Source organism: Caloenas nicobarica, chromosome 1 (genome assembly GCF_036013445.1).
Source record: "Caloenas nicobarica isolate bCalNic1 chromosome 1, bCalNic1.hap1, whole genome shotgun sequence".
NCBI lineage: Eukaryota > Metazoa > Chordata > Aves > Columbiformes > Columbidae > Caloenas > Caloenas nicobarica.
In genome coordinates this window covers 5263237-5284878 of record NC_088245.1, presented here as the reverse complement: position 1 = coordinate 5284878, position 21642 = coordinate 5263237, and the positions used below count along the sequence as shown (strand labels likewise).

The window sequence follows — 21642 nt, the reverse complement described above, 5'->3', positions numbered from 1 at the left end:
CCAGCTCCCAGGAACTATTTTTTGAATCCTTGAGTCTATATAGTTTACTCAATTCCGTTTAAAAGCTTCAATAAAAGAGCGAATGACAAGAAGCACCTCTGCCAAAGACAAGAAAATCAGTACCTTTCTCTTGCAGTAATTTTCTACGGAGGCAAAGTCTATTTTCTAAACAAATACCCATCTGCCTTTCTAATCTTTCACACATATTTGATCGGTTTCTGTTGTGCTTTATAAGGGCAGCTGCTCATGCCCATTTACACAAGCAATTCGCTTATGTGTCTAAACCTGCCTGAAGTGGTTTTGTTTTTTTTTTTTTTTAATTGTGGTATACAGTGTATGATTTATTTACTCTTGAGCAATAAGCAGCAAAATCAAAGAATCTCACAGTAAGTTGTTTTGTTTTCTAATGACTCAAGCCTTTTTATGGATTCACTTTTGGATTCATCACCCAATGTGGCCAGCAGCAAAATGAAAATAATTTTCCACAGCCTACCACCTACCATAAACAGGATGAATAATTAGTTGGGGTGGCTTCAGTAATTTAAAAAAAAAAAAAAAAAAAGCTGAGGACTACATCTGAAGTTGGAAATAACTCACACCCAAGGAAGAAAAAAACTCTTCTAAATCACCTCTAGAAATATAAACAAAAATGATTGTTTATTTGTTTTGGTAAAAGGGATACGGAATTCTGCATTTTTTTTTTTTTTTCATGTAAAAGCTGCAATCCTGCAGCAAGAGAGAGGCTGGGGTACCTCCATCCAAGTGAACCAGACGTATGGATGGATGCAAGACCACACATGGGGATTTTACTACAGGATCGGGGCCAATGTGTTACACTAAAAAAGAAAAATCGGGAAAGGGATATGAAACATACCCGAGACAATAGCTTCATTAAAATGCGTTCAGCATTTAAAAAGGTATTGAAAATCAGTCCTCCAGCTCTTATAATTTAAGAGACTACAGAACAGAAAAATGAGGGTATGTATACACACACACAAACACACACGCAAAAAGATTTATGAAAGCTGTAGAGATCGCTGGAATTCCTTATGCACACCTCTGCTCCCTTGGAGAAGAGCAACATCATTTTTCATTGTTCTGCCTCCTCACTCGGGTGGTCTATTGATCATATCAAAAACGATTTCACCGTTACACACTCTTTTCTGTCTTACACCAAAAGTTGGACTGACATCCACAACGTTAATTCTGTTAACACACAGTTCACACGGCTTTCTTCTGCTAAGTGCTGCAGCGTAAAATAATTGGGCTGCCCATTGGCACTGCAATAAACAGAGACTTTCGCTGCCCGGACTCTATTATTTAATTTTCCCAAACAGCGGTTTCCCCTTCTACATTTTTCTCCCTGAAGTATCACTTTTTTCCCTCCTATTTAATTCCACAATAAGTTCTCCTCCAGAGCTTTCTGTTGAATAAGCAGCGTCTCGCAGGGTAACCAACACCGCCTACAGCTGTGTCCCACAATAGCCCCATGCTGCTTGCATTACGTTTTTTGAAGGATTTGGTCACGGTGCCTTAACTGCTCCAAACACTGCTTTTATTCATCGAAACGTGCGGAAGGAGGGGCTTCCAGCAGGATTCCTTTACCTGTTGCCCCACTACAAAAACAGCGAAATAAATGGAACGGGTCAGGAGCTACTTGGCTGGGAATGCAAACCTATGGCTTGACAAGTCAATAAAAAGCGAATCCTTTCCTTCTCGGCCACGCGTAGGGAGCCAAGGCTCGAGGCAAACAATTTAGATGTGCCTACACAGGGACGTTAATGAACCCCATTATTCAGCTATTGTGGGCAAATGTTACGAAGACAGTAAACTAAATTATCTAAGTCTGAGTTGCTCTCCACAAAATAGCACCCAAAGTTCAAAAGTTTCTTCACACGGTCTGATTTATCTGGACGAGAACAACCCTATTAAAAACGAAAGATCCTTGAATATTCACCAGCGATGATACTGTAAAATGAAGATGCATTATTGGAAACTATCCAGGGCAGAACTCTAGTTTAATTGAAGCTAATGGCAAAGTCCTGTCTTAGACATCCAGCTTTTTTCATAACTCCCAGGGAGCCTGAGCAGTTTTGAAAAAAAAAGTATTCACGTTACAGCAGCAACAACGGATCCCCAGTGAGCTTAGGGGAACACCAACACGGTCCTTGCCTAATTTATTGTCCTCAACCAGGTCAATAAAAAATGTATGGATGGGTTTGCTAATACTTTCTTCTCCTCTCCTCCCATGGTGCCATTACCTTTTTAAAGTCTGATTGTATATCTCTGGAGAGCCTGCAGCTCAACTCTTAGGTAAATTAAGCTTGTTGAAGAAGATCCATCATTTAGGCATCTGTTTTTTGGAGAACATCACCCTGTAAAAAGCTTGATGGTACTCTGTACGCTGCGGGTTAGATAATGACATTGTATAGAATTTCCAAAAGTATGAATGAAGAACTGGTTTACTGCAATTCTGTTGCCCAACTGTGGTTGCACTTAAAATACCAAATTCTTGAGCAAGCAGCAGCGATGACCGAAACCATGTAAATTTATGAAAAATAAACTCCTCCAACAGTCCAGCTGTGTTTCAGGTAAGGTTACAGCTTCAACGAGGAGATTTTCTCAAGCCGCATTTCCTTTCAGGCTTCCACTTTTTCAGACACTTGCTTTTTGACAACTTATAAAAATAGGTGCTATGAACACCTTACTGTGGTAGAAGTTCTCAGATGGACGATTGCAGAAACTCAGTGTAATAAAACAGAAGGAACAGGACAGGTTTCCTTGTCCTCTTAGTCCCGATAGCTTCTGGGTCACCCATATTACACAGAGAGGTCCCATCTACGGGTCACAAAATAATTTGGTCTATACTGGCACTTGGCTTCGAGATTCCCTACAAAGGATGTCAGCCAGTGATACTGGTGGCTTTTGTCACAGGGATATAACGCAGCCGAGCGAGCCTTCAAATGAACACAAGTTAGGCCTTGGACTGATAATATCCCACCAAGCGATAAAAAGCTTTAGTGGCATCAATTCAATATCTGGATAACAAAAATTTTTCTATCCCTTAATCCTTTTAGGATTTTATTTTACAATCCACAAGTTATTTAATATACATTTTTTATAGATGCGTAAGCACACATATCTGAGCATATGTTCATTTTTAGGGGGAGAAAGTCACATATCTAGTTACTTCAAAATATGTAAGACAAGGGGCAACTTCATTAGAGCAGGAGGTCAGGTTTAGAAGTTAAACACTGTTAAAATACCTGTCTTCTCCCCAACTCATGCCTGGTTTCCAGGTTCCCTGTTGATGGCAGAGCTATGATACAACGCAGTACGAGTCTGGAGCAAAAGCCTGACATTTTAAGGCAAATTTGGAGAATCGATTTCACGAAAAATATATATCCTGCTTCTAAGTCACAGAAGCACTGAAACAGCACCAGTGAGTGGTACTCCGCTCTGTGGTCTCGCATTAGTGTCAAAAGCCATTGTTTTTTTCTTAAAAACTGTATTTAAATGTAGAATAAATTTATCTGATGTATAGAACATTACAGCACATCCTATTGCTGAAGTTTATGTCAACTGTGGTAGTGGCTGGAATGTCAACACCCCATCAGTAGATCTGCTTTTTAGAAACTTAGGTGTTTGGAAAATGATTGTGCTTAGGAAAAATAACTAGACAAAGCAAAACCATGATGCAATTGAATTAAAGTATTCAATTCTGCCCATCATTTGCAGTTGATTTAAAATTGTAAAGTCTATACTAGCTGTGCTGGTTTTGTTTTGTTTTTTAAAAAGATAGCATCTCTAGTTCCTTCCTATACTAACTCAGTTAGCAATCTACCTTGATAACACTGGAGTGGAAAAAAAAAACAGTGAAAAACCCTCCCAACATATCATTCAAATCATATCCAAAAAGGTGGTCATAAATATTTCAGAACCCAAGCAAACTAATAAGAGCTAGGCCCATTAAGGATAAGATCTTTTACAACAAATTAAATAAAACAATTTATTGAAGCCTGGACTTGAGATAAACTAGATTTACTAGCTGACCTTTTATTCATTTAAAGAACAAAATTAGCTCTAATTGCATTAGAATGGAATCCAGTAAATTTCTTCTAATGTGGCATCCATGCAAGCATTGCTGTAATTGTTTACAACTAAGATGGAAATGCTTTGATTATAATCTACTTTCTTGTTTTACCGTGCAGCTAAAACACTTGCAAAAAAACCCTGAAGTAGAATAGTTTTTCCAATATTGGTTTGTCCATCCTTCAGCAACACTACATTTTTGTGTGTATTAACCTAACGTTATTAATAGTCGTCTCTTTTGAACTGATGTGTGTTGTGAGAATATTTGCACACTGGACAAGCTTGAATGCAGAGATCACTTTGAATCTAGGAGCAATATATACTTGCATTCCCAGGAACAAGAAAGAAGGAGAATTCTCTGCCATTACCATCACTGCTTTGTATGTTGGCTCAAAGGAGCCAAGAAGCAAAATGACAGAGAATAAACTGCTCGCTACTGAAAAGGTGTTCTCCTCACCACTGCTGCACTATTTGAGTAAACTCGTGCTGCTGTCGCTGTGCTGTGTTTATGGTGTGATGTGAAGCTCCATTTCAATCACCATCAGTCTGACACTTTTTCTTCAGACACCTGAAAGACTTCATGGACTCACCAAGATCTGTAATTCTTCGATTAAAGTTTTATCTGAAGTTTCCCCAATCTCCACTTGAACAGCTACTTATGTACTTCCAAAAGCCTCTAAACATCTCTTCTCTTGAACAGAGGAAACTGAAATAACTCATTAGTCCATTTAGTTTTTACTCATCGAATTCTACGAATCCCCAAAAACTTTTTTCATACTTTTCCATGGCCATTCGTGGTATTCTCAAACAATCCCATGTCAGTAAACTCCAGAGACATGCTAATTGAAACACAATGTTTCTATATGATAATTACCAGATATTCACAACTTCATTACCAACGCAGATGAAACAAAAGTTTAACTTTTCCTTAACATAACGCAGAACAAAAGCTTTTGTTTCTGCCTGTTGCGAGCTACTTAAAAGGTTGATTATCCTACTACGGTCTTTTCAACTAATAACTTGAAATAAAGGTTGCAGAGACTTCTGGTTTTACTTGAGATGTCCAAGCCACACACAGGCTTTGCCTTAGATCCACACCAGTCCTTTCCATAATGATCACGACAAGTGAAAATTAAAATATGCTCTGAGTTTAGGCTGAATATTAATTGTTGAGGATGACAGTAAAAGTATTATTTAGAGTAGGACAAGCCCTGCCAAATAAGACACCAGATTGACCCGCAACACAAACCAGTTCCCAGAGCCATGTGGCACAAACTGTATTTACCTGTGTAACAGCAAATTTCTTCCTGGATTTTGCCTTGGGAAACTATGAAAAATCCTCAAAGCTGTTACAAAGCTCCACAAGTTCTTGTTTGCTGTCAGTCAGAAGGTGCAAGTGGGTGACAGAGCCATCACACCGGGACAACATCAGGGTGCCGGTATGGTGGGCAGCGAGGAGATATTTAAGGTAGAAAAGGGAAACCAGTAAGCAATTAGAGATGGAATACTAATGATTCAAACCTCGTTTGGTTACACATCCTAAAGCAATCTCAAAGACGAGTGTCGCATGGAGAAGATGAAGTTCCCCTCGTAGATCCAGTACAGATGCTGCAGAGAGCTGGAGCATGACCAACTTTTAGCATTTCCTACCATCTGCCTCCAGGACTCCCTGGGCCCAAATATCTTGCCCTTGGTTTTTAATTCTCCCCTATTTTTGTCTAGAAACTTCAAGCTAAGCCAGCTTTGTGTATCTCCCATCCTGGAGTCGGGGTTTAAACTCTAGGCTCTACCATGCTAAGGATCACAACATCTGAGGTCCTCGGATGGTGGTCAAGGTGCCACTAAAGACGCAAAAAGGAAACTGGGATAGAAGTGAGTTTCCCAAAAGGCCATAAAACAAGATGACAGTATCTCTGACCCATTATGGGCTGGCAGGGCTGCTGCTGATGTACCCATGTGATTTGTAGGAAGCAGATGGAGTCTGAGTCTCAACATTTTTGTGGGTATGAGGAAAAACTGGGGTTAAGTAAGATGGGAAGCAAAGGCAACTCTTTGGTGCTAAAATACGGCTTCAGAATTTTAATTTAGAAATTCTGCCTTGAAATTATGACCATTTTCCTCATGTAAACGCTTGCACAGTCCTTGAAAAAGAGGAGTTTAAAGGTATTTGCAGTTCCTCAAGGAGGAAAATAGATTTGTGGGCTCTGAAGGGACACTCTCTTCATGTGTGCACATCCAAATCTGCATAGCAGGCCAGATAACGGTTCTGAGAAAGCCAGAGCTTTTGTACAGCAATTTGAGGCACAGAAATTTTAGATCACACTTGAATATTGTGAAAAGAAGGAGGTAGAAATGACTGAAGAGCAGGAAAAAGCCCTGATGTTTGCGGTGGGGGGTGTCCCATAGAAACTAAGAAATGACTGAAGTCCCATAGCAACTTCAAACCAGTAAAACTCACAGTGTTTCTCCTACTTCTCCTACAGTCTTCTCCTACTGAGGAGAAGTCCAACAGCACAGAAAAAAAAAAATAATCATCAAAGACGCCATTTAACTTATAAAGCAGAAAAATTAGCGATTAGGAGATTTAGTTCATAATGGCTGTAAAAGAGAAACTAAGTTATTAGCAATAATTAATGCGATGAATGGGAAGGAAAAATCTGTTTGGTGCTCATGTTTACCATCAGACATGAAAGTGTGCTCTGAGCCATTAAAAACAACATGAAAAGCCTGATGAAAAGAAAACCTTTACATACCTACGCAGGACCAGCCTGAAAAGCCCCGTGATGCATGGTTTTCCCAGCCTCTCCAGCCACCTGTTTATGCTGTGTGATCTCAGGATAGGGATCATCCTATTTATGCTCATCCAGTACAAAGTAACTATTATTTGTACAACAGCACTCAATAATTAGGGAGCTAATGAACCACCATTTGAAATGCGTTAGGTACACTCATGAATAATCATCAACAGTTATAATGAAACAGAGGTGTATAAAGGAATTTCAAATGTTATGCTTTAAAGCATAAAACAACTGTTAGCTGAAGAGCGTTGTGAAACTTGGCTGTAGGTTATCCTAGGGATAACTATGTGTTACGGAAGCCTCACTAAATGTCACTGGAGGCAGCACAGAAGTCTAGATGGAGTCTTGTAAATCCATGCCCTAGAAAGGCATGGACTGGGAAACAGTGTAGGATGGATGGAAGATGATGGGAGAGTAGAAGAAAAGGGCAAAACGTCCAAAAAGTTTCTGTTGGTAAGTGTTCTTGATTTTTCATTAGAATGGTCAAAAGATGTAATAGGTGTATGAACGTCCTTTGCCACTCATTTTTAAGTGTTTCCCACCAAAAATAAGAGCTACCGCAAGTGACAGAGGGGGAACTGTGGTAAGCAGACACCTTGCAGATGGACTTATTTGTACTTACATCTTGTCTTGGCCTGCACCCACTCTTAACGTCAGCCGAGGAATAACTGGTGACGGAGCCGGAACAACTGGTTCCACCTTTATCTGTACAAAGGAACACAATCATGAATCAAAGACTGCAAGCAGACTCCCAAAATATATTAATTACATGAAAGCACTGATGGAGTTAACCAGAGTGTATCAGCTTGATGAGACAGACCTATGACAGACCAACCACCGCGCTCTCACGCTTCGTGCTGTAGCATGGATGGTCAGTTTGTTGGGAGCTCCCAGCCACAGAAAATCACAAATCTCAATTCTATGCTGAAAAGTCAACTTGAAATTTGTTGCATTTGTACCCGCTCATACACTTTGTTAACAAGTCTTCCCGATTCCTTATTTTTCTAGAGACACAAAAACCCCCAGTATGTTTCTAAACAATGACATGAAATGCTTTGACCTTGATAGATGCCCACTAGTGTTTGCACTTTTTGAAGGTTTAAATTCAATTATTTCCCAAGTTCACCACATAAATGTGCTGTGACCCTCCTGAATTAAAATTAGACACCGAGCAAGCAAATAAACCCCAAGCACCAACACTGACTACTTTATGAGAGTGCTTATCCACACAGGTATAACAGAACCATTGCTTTTTAATGCAATTAGGCTGAGGTTTCTAATGGCTATTTTTCAAATGGCCTGATTTCCAACCTCAGTATCTGGTGGAGTTTAGACCACTTGAATATGTCCTTAAAGTCTTTGAATCAGTATCTGTCAAAATAACCAACTCCCATTGAGCTACCGCTTTGCAAAACCTGTATAGAATTATCTCCGATTTTACAGTTGACACTGTAATAATTCTCTGTACATAAGCTGCTCAACCTATATTCATATATCCATATACATTATATATGCACATACATATAGAAAGAGAGGGAGATTGATCTCATTTTGAGCATGTGTATCATCATATTTAATAAAATAACCAGTTAGCTGAATCTGGTCCAGGAACTCCAAGAGACAAAAAATAGTATGCATACACTAAATGGAAACCCGAGCGACTCTCAGTGGGAGAAATCTGTTTTAAAAAAGCTTTCGTGATGAAATGGAGAGCAAACAATCAATTCAAAGCACAGAAAGCAGCGCAGGACAGAGCAGCCCAGAGTGGGAGGACTCAATTAGGACTTACATTGAGGAATAGTAATGACTGAGTCCCGTGCCACGCACCTTGCCCAAAGAATCGGAGCTGCTTGTGAGATGTCTACTCCAGAGAGAGAAGGGCTGCAGCTCGAGTGGTATTTCTGTTTTGACACAGTTAGCCACGCTTTTCAATAAAGCTCTCCATGGATATGTATTAGCCTAATTCACAGGCCTCTCTCTTTTGTCTGTATAGCACCATTTTTTTGTTATGTCATTCCTCTGGAGTGTTGCAAGGCTTTTTTACCTCTGAAGATCTTAATGCTTGCAACAATTTCACTGCCACTTTCCACAGGCAAGTCCCTTAACTGCTTTCCCATCATCTTTATCTGTAGCATCGGCCACTGGACAGAGACATGGAATTGAACCCTGGGTACGGGAGGCTCAGGCACATGCCTTAGATTATTTCACCTCCTTTCCTGCAGGTTTTTCCTCCTTCTGTAGTGCCTGTTTCAAATCCAAAACTTCCCAGGACAAGCACTGCTACTTAGCTTCCAGCACACAGTACAGAAAGATACTCATGTCATCTATCCCTCACATTAAGGTCTTTTATATTATTATTTCTGTTCGACCAAGATGTTCTAACCAGCGGTGGTGTGGGCTCATGTGGCAGAAGATAAACACATAAACCACTTCTTTAAGCTCAGATGCCAATATCGCAGTCTGCCCTGAGAGGAAAACTGGGCTCCACAACAACCCGAAATCTTATTCTTTGATACAAGAGGAGATAAAGTATCTTTCTACAACATGGGTTTATGTGTAGTGTTTGCATGACTGGAGCAGAGGGAAAATTAAGAAGCATTCACAATTAAAGGGGTCGATAAGGAAGATGGGGACGGACTTTTTAGCAGGGCCTGGTACGATAGGACAAGGGGTGATGGTTTTAAACTAAAGGAGGGAGATTCGGGCTGCGTATAAAGAAAAAAATTGTAGCCCCTGAGGGTGGTGAGAGCCTGGCCCAGGTTGGCCAGAGAGGTGGTGGATGAACCATCCCTGGAGACATCCCAGGCCAGGCTGGACGGGGCTCTGAGCAACCTGAGCTGGTGCAGATGTCCCTGCTCATGGCAGGGGTTGGACTGGGTGAGCTTTGAAGGTCCCTTCCAACCCAAACTATTCTACGATTATATCCTGGATATCGTGGTTTTTCCTCTACATCAATGCCAGGATTTTGACTCACGAGTTAACTTTGGAGCAGCTCTGGCAAGTCCTGATGCGCGGATGGCTCCGTTTCTCACGAAGCAGTTCCGTAACTGCTTTAGTTTACAGCTCAGTGTATTAAGGTTAGCTGAAACTGGGTCAGCAGCCGCTTCGTGAGCTGCTCAGTCACTCCTACAGCACGCCCGGTAATCTCCATCGTAGAATGAGGTGTAACCGCTTCAACTGTCTGCTTTTAATTTAGCAGGCAGCGCACAGCTCACCGTCTCCTTTTCTGGCTCCAGGAGCAGCACCCCAACACTCACAGCAGAGCACGGAGCTGCCGGCAAGCCCTGCGCAAAAAACTCCTCTTCCTTGGTGCCACCACCCATCACTTCCAGCGTGCAGCCTTCGGCTTCACCTTTTTGCCATTTTTGCAGAGTACTGGTTGCTGTTCTGTGTTTTCCAGCAGCTCGGGGCAAAATTACAGGGAAAACTTGATAAAAAAGTGTCAATTCCCCAACAGGATGGGATGCACACTTACGTAATAACTATAACAATACTCAAAAATGGAAACATTACCGTTAAGTGACTCTTTTGTTTAAGTATGGCAATATTAGAAATAGAAATCTGATGTTTTCTACTGGCCATCAAGAGCTGAAACTGCAGTTAACCCACAAAATCATCTCGCGGGTTGTGCTCGCGCCGTGCAAGGTTAAGGGTCCGAGCAGTAACTTGATCATTCGCTCTTACAACGCAACCACTGGCTAAATAAGTCATTGTGTAACCTAAAAGCTAAATTAAGGAAACATGTACTTTTAGGGGTTAAAACGAAAGAGCAGCATTCTGGAGTAATACTGGGAATTGGGGCCAGCAGAAGAGCATTTACAGTGGATTACTAAGCTTCCCAAATCACCAAAGAGGTAAAGTCCAGCAATATAAGACTCCTTTGTAGCTAACTAAAAATACATTGTCAGTGGATTTGTCCAGTTTTATGTATAAGCAATACTTCTTTCACCTGAACTAATACTAGTAGTCATATAAGCCCCTTATTGCCATGTGCTGCATTTTTTTTGCTAATCTTCAAGGATTTAGCTTCTTTGCCACATACCTCAGGGCACCAACTGATAAAGCTCTAACTCTCCATTTTTCCAGGACACCAGCAGTGCGGCCTTGCAAAAAATGAAAATCGCTCAAGAGATTTAAAGGGGAAATTTATTTTTAAAATCCTGACTTGCAGCAAGATGTGGATTTAAAAAAAGCTTATCTATCAAGAATCAGTTTAAATTTTAATTCTATCTGGGGACTCTTTCATGCATTCTAGCTTTAAAGTTTATCTTTTGACAGGGACTTTTTGCCAATGTAATGGGCAGCTTTGTCAATTTAATTTGTCCAAGTTTTTATTACTGTTGATCTCCTCTTCCTAATACATATATATGTTCAGTCTATACCGAAGCTTTACCAGTTTGTACTTGTTTGTGTACCTGTTATATTGCTCTAGAGCAAACAGACTTGCAGAAGAAATGCAAAATCAAATGTATGAAAAAACAAGCAACTATTCTCTATTTTATATAGATAAATATTTATCTTAACACTGAAAAAACATTTTTCAGCTTAAAAACTATGTTGAGTTTTGAAATCGGCCATTTGTTTCAAGTCCAGCTTGTAGCACAATAGGGTGCAGTGGCAAAAAAGGAAAGTGAGGAATGTCCCAAATCTGAGCTTGTACGAACGGAGTATTATACACCAAGCAAGATGTAAAGAGCACCTTGGTAAAACCAGAACTTACACAGTGCTTCCTAATGCTAAGGATGGAGATTTAGGAAATCCTGTATCGAAGGTTATCACGTATGAAGACGATCTCTTTCTTTTCTTCTTTTTTTTTTTTTTTTAAACAATTTAATGCGTATTATAAGGTGAAGTGACAAAAAATTAGAGCAAGCCTTGAATTAGGGGAGCTGTTTCTAATGGGATTTCAAATCTGATAACATGCAAATACGCTGGTTTCATTTCTCAAATATTAAATATATTCTGAAGATTAGGTGATATTGGAAAAAATAAATTATCTTTGGCTGATGGAAATCACTAAGAGTTACAGGAGTGGAAGGAGTTCAACCCACTTGAAAACCAGCTCTCCCCTTCTCTCTCTCAAGCATAAGACTCAAAACGAAAGGTGACATGTGAACATTTAGACCATAATTTGAAAACAATTTTCTTACTTCAAACGAATGGGGGCAATAAGGGGGCGGTAGTGCAAAGAGAGGATTCAGCAGCTCTTCTGAACACGAGATAACTGGTGAACTTGTTTATTTGAAGGCACCTCATTTCTGTCCACCTTGTAATTTACAGACTTGTACAAGCTTTGAAACATAGACTCTTAGAAACTAAATTTAAAGTATATGGTTGCTGGTCTTACTAAGGGAAACCTACAGAACAAAATCTGTGCATTGCAACACTACCTACATTTTTGCGTGTGCTGTTGTTGAGCCCAAGCCCAAACTTTTCAATGTAAACGGAGGAAAACCAGCAAGACAATCTCACATTTCAAATTCACAAAATTGAACTTCCATTGTTTTATCTTCCAAAGAGGTGGGACAGTCCCTGAAGGCCTTTGGGGACGTCTTCCATGGAGCTGTTATTTTTAAAAAATACCAAACCTGTAATCACACGTCTCCTCAAAGCTCTTAAACAACGCTCAGCAGCAAATACAGGAATCCACGTGCATTTTTCAGGCAATTATGCCATTTCAACTCATCGAAACAGCTTACCTTTTCATGTTTGTGTTTCTCCTTTTCTTTCTCTTTCTTTTCTCTTTCTTTCCTCTCCTTTTCCTTCTCCTTCTTTTCCTTTTCTTTGTCCTTCTCCCTTTCTTTCTTTTTCTTCTTCTCTTTTTTGTCTTTCTTCTTCTCTTTTGGTTTCTCTTTGTCCTCAAACAGTTTTTCGGGAAGCATTGGAGACAAGGAAGGTAACATGCTGGGAAGCCTCATGGCAGTTGGTGTGCTGAACAAGGGCAAAGACATTTCCTTGGGAGGTAACACAAGAGGTGCTGATGGAGCCTTTATCTTATCTTCCTTACCCTTATCTTTAAGTTTCTCTTTGTCTTTCTTATCCTTGTCTTTTTTGCCTTTCTCTTTCTCTTTCTTTTTATCTTTATGTTTTTCTCTCTCTTTTTTGGTATTGCCATCTTTCAACTTTACTTTTGTGTCAGCATCCTCAAAGTCCTTCAGCTTGAATTTATAAGGATCAAGATCCTCATCTTTGAGCAGCTCCTTCCACTGAAATTTCGCTTCCTTGTTTCCTTCCTTGTCTTTGTCCTTCTCCTTGCCCTTTTCCTTCTCCTTATTTTTCTCCTTGTTTTTCTCTTTATCTTTTTCCTTTTGTTTTTCTTTCTTCTTCATTTTTGTCTTCAGCTCCTTTTTCAACTTCTTTTTCACTTCTGCTGATGAAGCCAACTTGGTTTTCTCCTCATAGACTTTGATAAGAGGTTCTGGAGTTGGCGGTGAAGCGGAAGGAGAGGAGAAGTAAGTGAAGTTGGTAGGAGGATTAGAAGGTGTCCCCATGTTTGCCTTTCGAATGACCTCATCAATTGAGTCATCCATTGTCCATGAAATGTCTGAACTTGAAGTCCCACCTGAGGGAGGTATTGGAGTCGCTCCTGCCTTATTTGCATTATTGGCAGAAACAGAAGGTTTAGGAGTCGTAGTCTCTGAAACAGAAAGTCTCTTAGGACTGATAAAAATTTCCCCCTCTGATTCAGAACCAGAGGAAAACTCAAAGGGATCCGGTTCTTGTTCTGCACACGCACGAGCAATCACAGCATCAATTGAATCATCAATGGTCTTGTCCATTACTGGTGCTTTCTTAGTCTGGTTTTCAATATTTGGCTTGGCAGCAGGCTCAGGTGGCGTCTGTCCTTGTTTTACTTGAATGTTTTCCTTTCCTATCTTGTCACTTAATGCAGCCGCAGGGGTTCTACTTGGTGTTTCAGGCTTGACAGGTGGTTGGGGAACATGAGCAGGAACCTTTGGACTTTTCGGACTTTTTGGGCTCTTGGCGCGACCTGGTGACTTTTTTTCTTTGGAACCAGGTTTTGGTGAACGTATGGGGCTTCCAGTTACCACTGGGGAGGGCGTAGTTTTAGGTGATTTTGTCTTCTGTCCTGGAGAACTTGTTTTGGACTTTGTTTTGGGTACAAACGGCTTTGCCTCTAAAGTTTTGGGGGTTGGCACTTGCGATTTTGCAATGGGAGCCAACATTGGTGGTTCTGGTGACGGAGGGGGTACGTCTGTACTGTCCTGAACATGAACTGGAGAAAGCATGGGTGGTACTTTTTGAGTATTTATTAAGCTAAGAGGCTCACGTGGTTCCAAACCTCCGTCCAAGGAAACGGACGGTTTTGGCCGTTTCACAGGTGGAAATTCCTCAGCATCAGGACTTTCTAATGGTCTCTTGCTCAAGTAGTTCTCATCATTAATTGCCTCGTCCTCTTCCATATCTCCCTCTTCTTCCAGTGGTACCTGCATGGCCTCTGCAGATGTACCTCCATCAGTAGGCACCTGTTCCTCTTCCTCTTCTGTAAGAAAGAACATTTTAAAAAAGCATTAGGATAATGAAAATGTGTTTTACAGAAACAAACAGGCATCAGAGCAAATGTTCACATGTATCTCAGCCCATAAGAGATAACTGGCCACCTAACAGCTTCTTACTCCTCTACTTGGAAGGAAAGTCTTGCATCTCCTCTGTCTTGCATCAGCCACCACAAGTGGCAGGTGCCCTCATCGTGGTGTAATGTCAAACCCATGAGCAAAGGATCTGAAGGCAGAGCTCACAAATGGTGGTAAACCTTGTGGAGAAGGTCCAAGGTGTCAGTTCTACCTAAAAAACATCCCGATTATTTCTTACTGAAGTTGGTGGGATTACAATAACATGAACCTTGAAGCATTTTTTCCTGTAACAAAGCAGAACGCAAAGCAGACATGAAAGTAAAATTCACTCGAATGATCTGTCCTGCTTATATATCACACAATTTTGACCGCAGATTAACTACTAGGAAAATGTCTTCCTAAACCTGGTTTGTTTTTCCTGCAGCAGCACAGTCTGAAGGTTAAAGCAGAGGACTAAGCCCCACTCAACCTGCCAGGTTCTGCCTCTGGTACCATCTTAAGCGCTCGCTGCACATGGACGTTATCTGTTATGATGATATGCCTTTGTTTTGTTTGCACCACGGAGCAACCCTGGAGTCGGTGCGCTGCCTTCCTGCCGCAGTGAAAGCAAAATGAAATTAATGTTGCCAGAGGAATGCACCTAAAGTGCTCGAGTCGCCAGTGGGCATTCAGGCTACGAGACCTAAAAAAACCAGCTTTTGGAAGTAAAATAAAACCTGAAATATGCACAGTGTGGACATCAGGCACCAACTGTTTCAAGACACTGTGGACACCACCTCTGTGATTGCTCTGGTTTTTTGTTTAATAGCGATTATTTTTTTCCCCTACATATAATGCCATCTTCAGTCCTACACATGTGACATCATGGTGCAGAGAAAGGAGAAAATTCACTTGAGATCTCCCAGCAAATCCACAGCAGGTTTGAGAAGAGAACCTCTGATCTCCCCAACCACAGCCAAGCACTTTATCCTCTCAGATACACTTCCTCACTTTCAAAATGGAATTATCCGAGCGGGAAAAAGGATTCTTAGTCTGGAATAAGAACGAGCACACCGGCATTAACCTGACACATTTATATTTGCTGTAATTACATCATTACACCTATGCTGGTTGACGTTCCTGTGTAGACAACCTCATTTCACTTCAACCCATGTCTCTGTTTACCCATCTGCAAAACATGACATTTTGTCTAGCAGGGTTTCTGCAGAAAGATATCAAGTGCCCCAACATTCTCACATGAAATACGCAGCAAAAAACATTTATTATGACAGCAGATAAAACCCAGCTTCTTAATGAGCAGGTGGTTTTAAAGAAGCAAACACCGAGAAACTTAGAATGTTACCCTAACATCATTTAAAGCTTTGCAAGGCAGCATCTTTCTGAAAAATCTCTTTTCGAGGCATTTATTTTCAGGTTTTCTGTGCTGGTGTTTCTCTGCCGTAATGTCAATGCTCTGATTTAGGAGGGTTGAGTCAAGAGCCCTGGGCTGCAGCACAAATCTTGCCAGCATCACAAATTAAGTAAAATGAGCTAGCAACTCTGGCTTTTGCCAGGGCCCAGAGGATTTACAGCAGCCAGCCCAGAGAGGAGACTTTGCCCGAGGATAAAGTCTTAGCCTTCCGTGAAAAACAGAAATGTTAGGGAGTTCGGTTTTGCCTGGCTAGGCACTGACATTAAATTTTTTAAACTGCAAAGTTCGAGTATAACTGAGAAATCACTGCAGACCCAGCCTGCACCTGCTATGGGAGCGGGGAAAAAAAATCTGCTTCCAGATCATGGAAATAATTTCAATCTCCATTTAAGCTGTTGCAGAATCAGCTGCCTTCATCGGCTCAAAACTGTTTTGGGGATGAAGAATTGATATTCATCAGATGTCATGCAGCACCGGTTGCTACTGAGCAATTCCCTCCCAACCCCATTCAACCTAGTTTGTTTTCATTTAAAATTTTAAAGAGTGCTAAAATTTAAAACAAACACATTACTTTAAAATCAGGATTTAGAGAAGTCTTCTGCCTCAGCTACAAGATGAAAAGTGTAGCCAAATGCAAACATTATGAAAGACAGGGTTTGATCGTGCAGACTTTAGAAATAGCAACATAAACCATTTTAATCTAAAAAACATGGGGATAAAAAGAGTTAATAAAGTCAAAGAGAAACTACTGCAATAAATAGAAAAAAAATTACATATAGTAGAAAAATCAGAACATTTATTTGCTAAAGGTTTCTGCCCGGTGTCCGCTTAACCAGCCACTGTGTTGTACAGTGTCTCACGGAAGGGCACTGCAATATTCCATATTTTTGTAACTCCTTCCCATCCCAAGGTGCTTCTCATGTTTTACCTACTCAGGACTGCAGAAAACCAGCAGCTGCTGGATCAAAGGTGAAAAAACAATTTCAGGGGAGGTTTGGAGAACAGGGACTGGAGTTTTGTACAATTTTAAAAAAAGCAATACTTTTTTTTTTTTTAATAAGGGCAAGTAAAGTTTGCACCAGGCCCACAAAGTTTCTGTGATCTTGTGTGGAGGTGCCAGCGAAGGGCAGAAAAGGTTAAAGTGCAGTTTGTAGAGGTGAGACTAGAAATTGGGGTGTCTTGGCTCCAGCTTTCATGCACATTCCTGCAAGCCACAAAGACAACTTAGTAAGGAAGCAGCAGCATTTACCATCCCTTTTATATGGACTTGGATTCCCCAAAACATCTGGAAAAAATTGCCTGGGTCAGTCCTGAACAATCCGGGGACTAAGGAAGTTCACGAGCACTTAACTACTGACACACATTCACCACTTTTCAGACATGCTCAGATGACAATCTGGAATCCTATCGTGGTCAAATGAAACCCAAATTTCTCTTGGAACGAGGCCACGGTCTGATCCTCAGCGAGCGCTGGTTTTCTGCCAGGCAGCGGCTTTCAAAGCTGAGCCACCGCAGCTGTGGCCGTGGCAGAAAACAATAAAGCAGGTTTGTTGTTGTTTGTTTGGTTTTTTTTGGGGGGGGCAGGGGGGTTAATTAGAAAAAGTGAAATCTCTGTCTTATGTTCAAGAGCCGCAGGTTCTTTTTCCTCCAGAAGGATTCACAGGAGCAGGAACTAAATATGGGGAAAACATCAGCTTTTAAGTGCCATCTGCTTGACTCGGCGATGAGCATTTAAAACCATGCAGCCACTTTTTCACCTCTGTCCATCTCATTCTCGACCCGGCGCTTCTCGACGCGCAATCCTTTGTGCACAGGATTGCTTTTTAACTCTCTTTACTGCCATCTCTCCCTATCTCCAGCCACCTTATTAATGATCCAACTCTTGAGTTAGCATCTATAGGTCAAATGGATATCACCTCGGCCATCTGCCCTAATAACTCTCTCCTGTAATGAGACTAGAGCTGTTTGGGAGGTTTCTCAAGATAACAAATATTTTTTTTTTGGGGGGGGGGGGTTGTTAGAGAAGTCAGTGCTGGATCAATATTAATGTTCACATTACTAAAGGTATACAGAGTAATTGTTTATTATGTCAATTGGACCCATGTGCAGAGGCCGGGGTCAGTCAATGAACAGGTTACAGGAGGGACGGGCTCAGCCCAGTGAATTTATCCAATGCTGAAATAAAACAAGCTGACAGCTGCTAATTCGGAGAAAACTGTCTGTTCAGACAGCATTTCTTACTGGAGCACATCGGGACGTGTAACACCACCTATGTCTACAAAACAAGGCAAGTTCTTTGCTTTCATGAATTGATTTTGAAGTTAAGGGAGGAAGGAGCCTGTTCCTCTCCTGACACGGGTCTGCAGAGCGATCTTGGGCAGGTCACATCTTCTTGTTTTCCCATCTGACAAGCGACGATAATTTCATCTCACAGAGGCGCCGTAAAAGCTGAATTTGATAAATGCATAGCTCCTTGAGATCTCCAGACAGAAAGCATTAGAATCCCAAACGCAAGCTGTGGAGCTCTGTCACCACTTCAAATACTGGAAAATTTCTTAAGCTGAACAGTTCACGCAAGGAACTGAAAGTCCTGCATCTTTTTATCAACAAAAAAAACCCCACTAAAGAAGCACAAAATTTCCTTCTTTGTACATCATGTTCCTGTAGCACAGCAGGGACTCCAAGAAGGCTTATTGAATATATACCTTCTTAATTTGGCCACGGCTCAGTTTCAGGACAGCAATACTCAACACTTCAGTAATGAACTTCCAAGTTCACCATGATCGAGAGACTGTTTGTCCCTAAAACTGACAGAGGGGTACAAAGGGACAGAAATCCTGCCCTTATTGCAGGAAGAGCAGTGCAATCACCCGTACCACGCTACCAGGCTCTCCCGGCCGCCTCATTAGAGGAGGCTGCACACATCACTCTGTCAACAACAGGTCAGGTGAAAGTGAAGGCAGGAAAAAAACAGATGAAAAAGTCTCCTGGTTCAAGAGAAAGGCACCTATGTACAGGCATTCTTCAAGCAAGAAAACCTATTTAAAAAAAAAAATAAATACATATATCAAATTAAATTGTCATCATCTTGGTCATTACCAGACTTTTTACTTGGTAGTTTCAGAGACAGCAGCAAAAGAACTTCCAGCTGGATCATAGAATGTCCTGGGTTGGAAGGGACCCACGGGGATCATTGAGTCCAACTCCTGTCCCTGCACAGGACAACCCCACAGTTCACACCATGTGTCTGAGGCCGTTGTCCAGTCTCTTCTTGAACACTGTCAGGTTGGGGCCGTGACACCTCCCCGGGGAGCCTGTTCCAGTGTCCAGCACCCTCTGGGAGAAGAACCTTTTCCTCATGTCCAACCTGAACCTCCCCTGGCACATCTTCCTGCCATTCCCTAGAACATGGCACCGACTGGGACAGACAAGATCTCTGCTCAGCTCTTGACGCTTCAAAAACCTCTCTGTTGGCTGGTATTTAATTTAAGTGAAGTTCCAGCCTCTCTTCTGGCAACTGGATTAATATTTCCCTATGTCACAGGGTGGTATCAGGGGAAAACCATCTGGCTAAGAGCCGGAGATCTAAGAATATACCAGTATTTCTTAGGGACAAGATGAAGGAGAGTCAGACACGTTGACCTGAAGATGGACACCACTTGCTGAAGAAAGTATAATATGATGTTAGGAACAGCAGCTTCTTACCTCCAAGGCAATGCGTGATGTAGAAGTTGCATGAAGCCCTGGCAGGTAACAGTTCCTGTGGAAGCCAACTCTTGTTATTATAATAATGCAAGATTTTGGCATTTGGTATTTGATATTTAGTAAGTCAGATAAACAATATCAGCTTTCAAAGCAAACTCATTACGGATACAGTTCTTAATGAGCAGATTTTCCATGCAACTGATACCTGCATATTTTCAACGATCACATTTCTTCCATAACCTTTTTCTTTTTTTAAACAGAATTTGAACATTTTAGTTCCTGACCAAGTGCAAAATGGCCAAATATGGATCTATCAGTGGATCGCCCATCACTTTCACACACAGTTGTGCTCACATCAGGTCTCTGGGCTCCTCTGCACTGTGTGGTACCAAGTACCTAAGTCTAGAAATTGAATGTGTCAGGGTTTTTAAGGAAAATTAGATCTACTGTGGCAGTGCCTGCACTGAAATCTTCAATCCGGCTTTCTTTCCAAGCATTTGCTGAAGGTTTTATACACAAGCCAGTTCAGCCTCGAAATACAAGAAATTAAGTGAGCATTCCACAGCATATGAAACTTTTTAGTGAAAAAAAAACCCCAAACCCAACAAAATTTTCCTGCAGACTTCCAAAATTGTTTTCCTATTGTCTAGATAAGGCATGAGATTAAGCCAAAGATATCTTTTGGGAAATTTTAAGTCACTAAGTCAAGAGCTTAACATCCCCAACATATCCTAATACGTAGGGGCTTTTGACTTCTGTTAAAAGTGAAAAGATTTTTTCTTATGCCATGATAGGTTTTATCCCTTTGACTTGTAATAACAATGGCCTTTTCCCAAAACAAACAGAAAGTATGCTTGTAGTCCATAAAGGAAATTAATGGAAGAGCAACAAAATTCAATCCTGATATCCTACAGGCCAATATCCTGATACCCCAATGCAAAATGAACACACTAGGATACTTGCAATATATTTTGAGCTTAAAATGCCAGATTTTATATAGATACATGTCCGAGTATATATATATATATATGTTATATATATTATTATATATATAACTTCTCTGCCATATAAACACAACTGATCACTGATGTGACTTGTTAAGCAAACAGGTGATACACCAACAGATTTCTCTTTTACTGTATAAAGGAGATCAATCAGCCTATGACCCAACCCTGACATTTTCCAATTGATACTTTCTACGGGAAGAGAGCTGGTAAGAAAGCACCATCAAGGAGCTCATCTTCCACGGGGCTCAAATTTTTCCACCGACATTGCCAGCGAGTTCATTCCAGCCCCTTCTTGGTATGTTCTAAAATGTAGAAACCACAAATACATTAAACAAAATTTTTTTTTTTAAAAAGCTTTCAGGTATGGATGCTGATTTTGCATACATAACTGAAACACTGAAGAGGATGTTAAAGATGCCTGAAGCTAAGCATTCAGACTCATTAGTTATATTGGAAAATTTTGGCTCAAATGCCTGAGTGGTGCCTTTGACAATCAGTATTAGTCAGGATTGAACTTGGAGGTGTTCAAAAGTACTGAGAGACCTGGTGTATACATTTATCAGTCACTCCAAAAAGTAGTTCTTAACTTGTCTGAGAAGCTACGAGTGGTCAACAAAAGCCCCTTTCATCCCTAATGACAAAATACATCCATCCGCCTTGATGCCATCCGGATGATGGCAATAATCTGGATGAGGACTCACAAATTTCCGGACCAGTTCGGCTATCTCTCCACCCTGATGAACAAGTAATTCACACTCTTGATTAGGCAATTCTTGGTATTAAATCAATGGAGATGAACTTTTGAACACCAGCATGGGAATAAGACATAGATAGTTTGCCAGAAAGAAACCACAATGACTGAAGCTGTAGTTCTACATCACAGCGTTGCTTTAAAAAGAAACGGTCCCATCCCTTCTTTTGTCTGGGTTCAAGCATTTGTGGAGAAGAATGGGGAACTATTTGAAGCTAAAATAAGACAGATTATCTGATAGTTTGAACTCAAATCACCAGCCTGGTCTGTCATGATGCTACTC

At 40.9% G+C, this 21642-nt stretch overlaps 1 protein-coding gene across 1 annotated transcript in view; it reads right to left on the bottom strand.

Moving 5' to 3' along the window:
• TAF3 (TATA-box binding protein associated factor 3) overlaps window positions 1-21642 on the bottom strand; it is a 123264-nt gene that overhangs the window by 15544 nt on the left and 86078 nt on the right. Inside the window, exons 3-4 of the mRNA XM_065626694.1 lie at window positions 12590-14394; window positions 7513-7595 (exon numbers count right to left, since the gene is read on the bottom strand). Of these exons, the coding sequence (XP_065482766.1) occupies window positions 7513-7595; window positions 12590-14394 (1888 nt within the window). The remainder of the gene's footprint in view (window positions 1-7512; window positions 7596-12589; window positions 14395-21642) is intronic.